This window comes from Tamandua tetradactyla, chromosome 16 (assembly GCF_023851605.1).
Source record: "Tamandua tetradactyla isolate mTamTet1 chromosome 16, mTamTet1.pri, whole genome shotgun sequence".
Taxonomy (NCBI): Eukaryota; Metazoa; Chordata; class Mammalia; order Pilosa; family Myrmecophagidae; genus Tamandua; species Tamandua tetradactyla.
The window spans coordinates 41272825-41283883 of NC_135342.1; the positions used below are offsets into that span (position 1 = coordinate 41272825).

Sequence of the window (11059 nt, forward strand, 5' to 3'; positions counted from 1 at the left end):
AGTTAAAATGTGTTTACCAAGGAGGAGCCATAGATACCAGAAGACTTTAAAATTAAATTCTGGGAGGATGGGAATGCAATAATCAGTGTACTGGGGCTGTCTACTGCCTAATACAGCTCCTTCCAGGCCCTCTGTTTAATACTTATGCTCACCGGTAAAATGTTTCCCTAAGTAAATAAAAATTATTGGTTAAGAAGAGAATACTAAAAATGTCTGTGTTTGTTTTATGTGCTGAGAAGACACCTCAGGAAACTGAAAGAAATGTTCGGGAAGCTTGTATTTTCTACAAGGAAATATTTATGTGAATTTATTTTTCCCCTAGTCTGACACTGATTTTACCTGTCAACTCTTTACAAACAAAAAAATCAGACTGTTTATTTTTTTCCTTTGTAGGATGACATGGCTTCCTTTTACAACACTCCCCCCCTGGGAAAAAAGGGAACGTGCAGCTATTTGACAAAGGTTGTGATGAATTTGCTGCTGGAAGGAGAGGTCAAACCCAGCAATGACGACCCATGTCTGGTTAGCTAATGAGGAAGGTAGAAGAGGCTCTACTGAGACACTTTCTAGAAGTGTGTTAAATTTTGTGTTGAAGAGTAATCAAGGCAGCCAATGGACCGATCATGCTGGTGAAGTGTTTTTCATGTCCTTGGCAGAGTTATTGAACCTCTTTTGCATGCCATAGCCAATCTATTGGTAAGAAATGCTTTTACGCAGCAGGAAAAGTTCTCGTGATTATACCAACAATAACATTCACTGAATGATAGAAATAGTTTATAGATTGAAAATTAACCTCTGCATGTCTCACGAAAATAAATCTTTTCTCTTTGTACTAAATTCCCACCTCAGTGGATACTGGTAGACTTTCTTTTTTCTTTTTTTTTTAACATGGGCAGGCACCGGGAATTGAACCTGGGTCCTCTGGCATGGCAGGCAAGCATTCTTGCCTGCTGAGCCACCGTGCATGGCCCTGGTAGACTTTCTTTAGTGGCTTTGTTGTATTATTAGAAGATCTTAATATGCATCATAAAAACAAAGTCAGCCAAGCTATATTTTGATTCTTAGAAACTGCTTTATTGATAATATTTTAGTATACAGAGGTGTTATACAGTTTTACCTTATAAACATGAATGTGGTTTTGTGTTTGTGCTAACAATAAGGGTTGAACTAAAATACAATGCAGTAAATCTATGCCTTATCAAAGATTTTCTTTGAGCTCCTACTAAAAATTGAATCTGTATAGAATTGCTCAAAAATATGTTAATTTATAGGATTGTTAACTTAGTTTGTACTAGTAAAAACAGGATTAAAAGTCAGTAAATTTAGGAATTAATGAATGTTTCTGGATATGTTCTTTGTTCCCAAGTTCACATTATTGAGTTTATTACACCTGAATATTTTCATTTAATTAATTTGATGATATAATGGAAAGGAATCTCTAATAGCTTTTATTACACACACTTTAGTACCAGATTGACGTCAGAAAACGTTAGTAAAAATAGAAAGTAAATTAAACATGCATTTTATGAATTTATTTTCTTCCTGAATACTACAGTGCAGCACATTAGTTTGAGCCCTGGTGAATAGTTTTACTGACCCGTCTTAGTGTGGTATTTCACTTGAGAAGTCAGGAATTTTTCACATAAAAATGCAGCCCATTTGTGGAGTCTTGAAAGAATCTAGCAAAGAAGGGACGACTGGCTTCAGTAACAAGTCAAATTGATATTAAATGGATGTATCAGCACATGGAAAATCTGAAGAATCAGTCAGTTTCTCATAACTTTTTGGTATACTGCCTAGATCTTGCATAAGAAATGACATATGCATTGGTCGGAATAATGGAGAAGAATGAGATATAGTGTGCTTACAGACCAGCTTAAGGAGAGGGATATGACAAAGAAAAGAATTGTTATACGACTATATATTAAGTATATATGTATATATATAAATGATGAAGCTAGATTATAAAACTTAAAGCATGAAGCCCATGGAGAGAGAATTGAGGACTGGCACCTCATGGTAGAAAAACCAGAAATTAAATAATGATAATAATAAAAAGCCCTGAAATGTTTAATACTGGCAGAAATTTGGAGGAAAGTAAATTGTATTTTTAAGAATTTTTTTTTTAAAGTGCATAGCTGAGCAAAATTCCAAGAAACCTGCTGTAGCCTTAGGTGGAACCAGACATCATTTGCAAAAGTGTTTCCTGAATGATTTTTTAACTTCCTGCTTAAATATTACATATGCAAATTTATGAAGTTTCCACGTGCTACTGAAAGCATTCAGAATCAGACATAAGTATCCACAATGTGTTTTATAAAATTCAGAATTTTTGGTTCTGGAAGATATATTGGGATCAGTACATTTTAATGCTCACCTCTATAGAAGCCAGTATCTGTTTTCTAATTAGAAAAGCAAAAAATAATAAGAATTAGAATACAGAGCTTATATGAGTTTTAGAAGTCCATTTGGCATACAGAGCTAAAATGTTTTAACAGCTGCACTAGAGACTGGCTGAAAATATTAGCACATTTATCCAGACATGACATGATTTAAATATGATTTTAAGATCCCTCTATCACAATGGCAGATTCACTGTATAAGTTTATTGTATAAACAAGCTATGTTGGAAAATCCTGACTGAATATCAAATTCAACTACATTTCCACTGCATCATTTTAAAGAACATGGTGTTTTCTAGATTTCCTGCCATTTCATTTATCTGAAAAAGCTGTATTTCAATTTTATAAAATCAGAGTGTGGGATCATCTTGATGTCATCTTCAATATGTTATAAGGTTGCAGTGCTTTATGGACAACAAATAGCATTTGTTGAACACTTGAATACATTTAACTTTTCACCAAAACAAATTCAAAGACATGCTTTTGGTCTTTCATGTGCATGCATATTAAATAGATGACATAGAGAAGTGTGAGTCTATACAATGTGAAGACATAGCTATAACAGCAAAGAGACCGAATTTAAACCAAGGAGAGGTTGGAATCAGCATAGTACCATGCAACCAGGTCATAAAACTCGACCATCTCAGAAACTAAAACCATCAAAGAAAAATAAAGGGGAACAGATCATCAAACCAGCACAGGCGGCATTCAAACAAAGAAAGCACCATGTCTCATGCCATAAACTTCTAAAAACAGTAGAAATACAAAAAAATAATTGAAATTAGTATTTGACTTCTACACTCCAGCCTCCCAGAAGCTCTACACGGGTGTGGAAAAGGTCAGTTGAGAAATTATGAAAAACCTAATGCATTTGGAAGGAGTATTGAGTCAGCACCTAGTATAAAAGTCAGGGAAAGTCGCTGCAGTGTAGAAGCTTATCCCTACCACACATGCTCCTGTCCACTTTGCTCTCCTGAAGGTCTACCACAGATCATGTGACACCTCCATGTGAATTAGAACAGGCATCCACCCTAGGCACAAGATTTGGGTATTGAGTGGTACCTTTATGCAAAGAAAAAGGTCTTTTCCCTGAGCAGATACAAGCCCATGCTCAGACACATGGCTTAAAGAGCCAAGCATAAACTGGAGTTTAGCCCCCAGTTGCCCTCTTGTGCTGTACACAAAACACATGTGTATTTGTCACAGTCCTGCTCCTAAAGGAAGGAAAAGGCTATGGGAGTGGGCATTTTTGTTTTCCAGCTGGGAAAATAGTTATTTCCAACAATAAGAGATGATATGAGAACTTGTATCCTGACCTGTGAAGGAGGGACTGTATCTGGACCATAGTGATTGGTGGATTGGATGACTATCCTTTTTCCCGTCTAATCCTGTCTAAAAGTACTAGATCTGGGTTCATCCTGCCTATTCGAGGGCATATCTTATTTCCAAAGACAGTACCTTATAGTATAAGATAGTTTCTGAAAATAAAGTAAGCTTTGTTGCCTCTACTTATGACAGAAATGGTCAGCCTTATCATTCCCTCTCCCCAAAAGTTGTCAGCATTCTAGTCAGAGAGGAAAAGATGGGTGAAACAAATGGGAGTAGGGCTCCCATTTGGGTAGGGCTTACCATCAGCCCATTTCCCTTCTTTCAATTGGTTCTTATCCTATTTATATTTCCTTTTTATCTTTTCTGTCTTTCTGAATGCTGCATATTCCTGATTTTGTATAATTGCCTCAGAGGGATGGACTCAGCTGGAAGCAGCAAGAAAGGACTAGCTGGGAAGAGGTAAAAGAGTCTATCCATACCATATCTGGCCACCCACAGAACTGCTATGCCAGATGTGAGAAAGACAGAAAGAAACTGCCTACAGGCTATGTAAAAATACTACAGAAAAAAGTAATATAAAACCTTTTCTGGCAGGTGGGCCATGGTGGCTTACCAGGCAGAGTTCTCGCCTGCCATGCCAGAGAACCCGGGTTCAATTCCTGGTGCCTGCCCATGCGGAAAAAAAAACCCTTTATGAAAGAAAATTTACCCTGGGAAACAGAACATTCTCCCAAACAAATGTTCTATATTCTGAAAGAAAGAGAAAAGGAATTATTGAAAGAAGAAATCAAAGTCAAATAAGATAATACAATGAGATAGAAAGGAAAATAGAGCTAAGGAAACAAGTTTCACAGAGCTAATAAATTAGAAACAGCAAAGAACAAAATTGAATTGCTGAAATTGAATTGCTGACATAAAGGGAAAGCTTGAGATAATTTGGTCAAGTACTTACTGAGCATCAACCATATGTTCTAGGCAAAGTGGTGCGAAAAAGACAAAAGTACCACTCCTCATGGAACTTACATTCTATTGGGGATGATGATGTGAGGTGTCAGATGTGATCAGAACTGTGAAAAAAGTAAGGCAGAATAAGAAGAGCATGGAGTGACAAAGGGTATTCACTTTCTTATAGTTGTGGGAAAGTCCCTGATAAGGTGATGTTTGATCAGAGAGAGAATCACAGTGAATGCAGATGGGAAAGAATTATAATAGACATGGAGGATAGACAGGGTTGAGCCAAGATAAAAAAAAGTTGGCATCTCTAGGTGGAATACCTTACGAATGGCACAGAAGAAATATATATAATAAAGTTTTCCCTAAATAAGGAAGAACTAAATCTACAGATAAAGAGAACAAATCTTATCCTAAGAAAAACTAAGAATGAGCAACACTGAAACATCTTTAGGAGAAGTAATTGATCTTCAGGAATAAAAAGTAATTATTCAGGAAAGTAGGCCAGAAAAAAATCAGTCATCTTCTAGGCAAGAAAATGTAACTTGCTCAAGTGACCTAAAATTTTTAATTCCAACCAGTTATAAAGGCAAATTAAATATTCTTAAATATGCAAAGACTTGGGAATTATAGCAACTACTAGCCTTTTTGAAAATAATGTTTATGAAATCCAGCTAACTGAATCAATGTGAAGGTTGTAGTAAATGGAGAAGACATGAGAATATATAAAAACCATTTGTAAAAAAAAAAACTTGTGAACCATGATTTCATTAAACTATAAGAATACTAAACAAGAGGTTCACATCTACAGAAAACAATGTGCAGATGACTTTAAAGAATAGCCTCACAATTTAAAATAATAAAAATAGTGAACTTAGGGTGCATGGGTGGTTCAGTGATAGAATGCTCACCCTTCATGCAGGAGACCTGGGTTCGATTCCCGGACCATGCACCCCCCAAAAAATAAATAAATAGTGAACTTAGACAAAAATCCTGGAGCTTACTGTCAAAAGTCAGTAGGGGCCTAGAAAAAAGTGTATGTGAGCTAATTTCCTTGTCTTTCATAACAAGAAGTCAATATACACTTCATTTTTTTAAATTCATAAATCAAAAAATAAAGGTTGGGGGCGGGCCACAGTGGCTCAGCAGGCAAGAATGCTCGCCTGCCATGCCAGAGGACCTGGGTTTGATTCCCGGTGCCTGCCCGTGTAAAATAAATAAATAAATAAAAGTAAAGGTTGGGGTAGGGGGAAAGGTATAGTTGGAAAATTGTTTGTAAAGACAGAAAACAAAAAGGAAATGACAGTCTCCAGATCCAGTATAACCAGGACTCTCCATTTTAATGTCAGACATTGTAACTTCGAGGCAAAGGTGTTTGATCCATAACTAGAATACAAGTAGCCTAAATCAATACACAAAATAACCAACAACAAGAAAACAGTATTGTGGCAAAAACTCCTAGCTATCCACCAAAATCTGTTCTTTGCTGCCATGGTAACAGAATTATAGGTGGGCATATGGCTGCTCAGATACAAAACACATTCCATTCTCTTTTACAGTTAGGTGTGGCCTTGTGATTAAATATTCTCCAATGAAATGTGAGCAGAAGAAATGAGTGCCACTTCTAGGTCTGATCTGTAAACCTGTTAGCCCCTTTGTGCTCTTTCTGCTTTTCTGTGGGCTGCAATGGCAATGAGCAAGGTCACTTTAGTAACGTGTTGAAAATGGCCAAACTACTTGAGTTTAATTGTGGAGCACAGGCCATACCCCCTCCACATCCCAGCCTTCACACCAGAACACTGGTCATTGACTAGATTCCATCAGGTGACAGAAACTATCTGTTATTTAAACAGAGAATTTAACGAATTTTTTTAAGCAGGTATAGAGTTATTAACTAGGAAACTAAAAGGATGTAAGTTATTATATTTTTTAGGGGCTGTACATCTGCTCTCACAGTTTAATCTAACCAATGTAAGTGTCAAAATATATAAAGCAAGGGCGGGCCATGGTGGGTCAGCAGGCAGAGTTCTCACCTGCCATGCCAGAGACCTGGGTTCGATTCCCAGTGCCTGCCCGTGAAAAAAAATACATTTATATGTTTTACATATATATATATATGTAAAGCAAGTGCCTGGAAAAACAAAGAGAAAGAGACTTCATCTAACATACTTCTGACAACCTATGACAAATGAAATCTACAAACACAGGTAATGATATGGGTCATAGAAATAATATAATCACTAATATTTGAATATTTAATTCCATATCCAAACACAGAGATTTCACCTTTTGAAGTTTTCTGAAACATTTATTGAAACTGACCATATTTTGAATAGCCTCCATGTTTTTCAAAATTAGAATACAGAACATATAATCTTATATAAAAGAAAAAAAAACATTTTAACAACCAAAATAGAAGGGGAAAAACCCAACCTCTAGGAAATTTTGAAATTCCTTCAAATTGAAATCAAAACTGGACTTTCAGAATATACGGATGATAATCATACTGCTACATTTAAGACAACTAAGTTCATAGCCTTAAACATTGGATTAAGCAGGATATAATGGAAATAAATACTCATTTCAAGAAATTTTAAAATTACTACAAAATAAACATAAAAGCAGGAGAAAGAAAATGATAGGTGAAGCAAATTAATTTTTTAAAACTATGAGAACCAGTATTTTGAAGAAAATATAAGCTATACCACTGCTTAGCCTAATCAAGTAATAAAGGAGACAAATAGCTTACATTAATTGAACACTTAATATACTAGGCACTGTGCTTAGTCCTTTATGAAATGAGAACTATTATTATATCCTCATTTTATATATGAAGAAACTGAGGCACAGAATTTAAACATCTTATTCAAGCTCACACATGAATAAATGACTAAACAGTCTAATTCCAGATCACAAAATTAGAACCCCAAAAGAGGAAATCATCACAGATGCACAAGAAAATTTTAACTTTCAATGATACATGTTAACAGAAAAATCTCAAACTTGTATTATGACTAGTTTAAAGATACTTCATAAAGAAATAAGCTCATCCATTTTTCAAGATTGAAGAAACCTGGGACAGGATTGGGGAACCTGCTGTCACCTAGCCCATGCTCATTTTACTACAGCACGAGTTCCTCTGTGATAGAGAAGGCATCTTGTGAACAACAGAATGGGGACGCAAGGGAGCAGTTTCCCTAAAAGAGGGAGCAGGAAACCCTGCAGCTGAAAGAAGTGCATTTACTCTGGAATCTGGCATAAACTTCCTTCCTTGCTAAAGAATTGCTGGAGGCATATCCATCTGACAGAAAGGGCAGATGCTAGTTCTATCTTGCTGGAAGTACTGAAGGGTACCAAATAAGCATAAAAGTTTACAGCATGAATGTATTTTACGCTCACAATAAAATCAAGTGAAGAAACTTAACCATATCAAAGTCACTCACCATCAAGAGCCCACTGTCCTATGTTTCGTGTTTGGTAGGGAAATACAATGTGAGGTGGATAATTAACTCTCATTGTGCCATCAGTACAGTAAATACAGGGACTGGGTTAAGTGGCAATTTTAATTCAAGTACTGGCTGTGCCCCCGGAAAGGGGTTTGGATCATTTAGACAAGTACTTGTTTTCTGAGCCTGAAAGTGGGTGCTATAATCAGAAATCGTTCTTGCAACACACGTTTCTGGCTCCTCAGATTCAATTGTTTTGTGATGGAGACTTTGCAAATTACAAAAGCATAACTCTTGACCTAGAAGTTTGGCAGTACAATCAAGTTTCTCTTCTAGTCAACTTCATGCAAGACTGGGCTGAAAAGGAGTAGGGTGAGCCCAAGCAGAAATGAAGTGTTTCATTCCCATACTCACTTTTACAGTATTCACAATTCTTTGATTAATATGTGTATTTCCCTCAGATTTAGAGGTTCAAGATTGACAGTGCCAGCCTGGTGATGAACATCAAATAACACCCACTGTTTATGTAGCCATTTCCTGGTCTCTAGATTAAAACTGTGGGGAAGGACAAAACCAGGAAGATATGTAAACACAGAAGAATCAAAACTTTTTTCCATTTCTGTTGCCTTGGCTTTGACTTCTTTGATACCCAAACCTTGATGGAGTCCCCAGCCCAATTACAGACAGGTGCCAGGAAGTTTGGATAAATTCCTCTCAAGGTCACAATTCCCACTGCTCATGTACATTTGATGACCGGGACAGTGAGACTTGTTAACATCTCTTTTTCCAGGAATTATCTTTTTAAGAGACATGGATTCAAAACAAACACCTGGATTTGTTTCAAGTTGTGCTGTTTGTATGCCAGGATCAGAAGGTGATGAAAAAGGGGCTCCTTAAGTTGTGCTCTTGCTCTGATCCTGGTGGAGCTGAAAGTCCTGCTGGGCACTTTAGGGGGTAATGAGGCCACAGAAAGACCCAGGAGGGAGCCTCCCTGGGAGTGGCTCTCCCCTGCTCTAGCCAGCCTCTTGAGTGTATAGAAGCTGGCTAGAGTGAGTGTTTTTTGAAACCGTGGGAGCAGTGCTCAGAAGTCCGGAGTGTAACTACTCAGGGCTGCCTGGAAGCACACATCTTGTGTAAGGGACAGGACCTTTTACTTTCTTGTTGCAGTCCGTAGTACCCACCTCTTGTACCCTCATGGGCAGGCAATGGTGGAATGCAAATGCCCATCCATGTGGGGAGGCAGAAGTAATACAGTAAGGGAATAATTACGTGGAAAACAGGGCAATTCCTACTCTGAGCTCAGTAGGCGTTCAGGGAAGGACGAGTTCTTATGAGCTGGAGAGTTCAGTGGAGCTTCTCTGAAAGGCAGGGCTTGGCCTGAGGCTTGGAGGTGGGTGACCTTCAGGCAGGCCAGGGGGCCTGGTGCAGTGCTGAGCTTGCCTAAGTGGGCAGCCCATGAGCCTGGTGGAACGCGGCTCAGTGGCAGAGTTCTTACCTGCCATGCGGGAGCCCCAGGTTTGATTCCCAGAGCCTGCCCTTGCCAAAAAAAAAAACACCGTGATGCCCCCCACACACACACCTATGTGGGACATGACTCCCAGGTGTGTAAATCTCCCTGGGAACATGGGACAGAAGTCCTGGGATGAGCCAAGACCCAGCATCAAGGAATTGAGAAAACCTTCTTGACCAAGAAGTGGAAAAGAGAAATGAGACAAAATAAAGTGTCAGTGGCTGAAAGATTTCAAACAGAGTTGAGAAGTTGCCCTGGAGGTTATTCTTGCGCATTATATAGATACCCCCTTTTTAGTTTATGGTGTAGTGGAGTGGCTAGAGGGAAGTACCTGAAACTGTAGAACTGTATTCCAGTAGCCTTTTTCTTGAAGATGATAATATAATAATGCAGCTTTTACAGTGTGACTGTTTGTGAAAACCTTCTTTCTATTGCTCCATTTATCTGCAGTATACACAGATGAGTAAAAAATATGGATAAAAATAAATAATGGGGGAACAAATGTTAAAATAAATGAGTAGATTGAAATACTAGTGGTCAATGAGAGGGAGGGGTAAGGGGCATGGTATATATGAGTTTTTTCTTTTTCTTTTTTATTTCTTTGGCTGGAATGATGCACATGTTCAAAAAAATGATCGTTATGATGATTACACAACTATGTGATGATATTTTGAGCCACTGATTGTACACCATGTATGGAATGTTTGTTACATTTTTACACTAAAAATATTAAATTTAAAAAAAAAAAGGACAGAGATGGAAACTGGTTGTCAAGATTTTTTCTTGTCTCCCTAAGGAGAGAAATGCTGTTCTGTGTAGTCTAGAATCCTTGAAGAAAATCATGGTCAAGTTGTACGGCTTAAGCCACATTGATTCTGCTTCTGACTTAATTTTCTTCTTTCTTCTCCCTCTAATACCTCAAATAATATCTGGGTTCCTCCACTGGCAGGGTAAGGAAGAGTCACTCTCTATCCCTAATCTGACTCTACCACCTGCCCAGTTTCAGTCTGACTCAAGTCCCACTTATTCAGTCCTTCCATCCTTGTATCCCCCACAACTCCTAGACTCTTGAAGGTCTTCTGGTCTTTGCCTCTGAATGCCCAGCTTATTCCGTGTAACTATAGACTGTCCACTAATGCATTCATCCTTTCATGAGAGCAAAGCCTTTAGATGAAGTGTAAATCTTCTGAGGTCCGGCACTCAAAAAAGGTTAAATAAATTGGGTGTCTTCACCCAGTATCCATCGCAGTATGAAACATATAGCAGAAGCTTAATAAATGCTTGCTGACTGAAAGAAAAGTAAGTGGATAATAAATATTTAATATGAATGAGGATTTGCCCAAAGGGAGATGTAATTGTCTGGTTGTCTGAAAATAGGAACAGGCCTAGTGCTGTTTGGGTGGTTTTATATATGACTGTGC

General features: G+C 37.8%; 1 protein-coding gene across 9 annotated transcripts in view; it reads left to right on the forward strand.

Annotated features, from left to right (window-relative positions):
* PHKB (phosphorylase kinase regulatory subunit beta) overlaps window positions 1-10774 on the forward strand; it is a 294059-nt gene extending 283285 nt beyond the window's left edge. For 3 of the 9 annotated variants that reach the window (XM_077132330.1, XM_077132331.1, XM_077132332.1), the window contains one exon: window positions 394-10771. In XM_077132330.1, coding sequence (XP_076988445.1) covers window positions 394-531 — 138 coding nt within the window. In that variant the 3' untranslated portion in view covers window positions 532-10771. Of the gene's footprint in view, window positions 1-393 lie in introns of all 9 variants that reach the window. The other 6 variants (XM_077132329.1, XM_077132327.1, XM_077132328.1 and 3 more) reach the window with 3 other exon arrangements.
* Window positions 10775-11059: the final 285 nt, after the last annotated feature.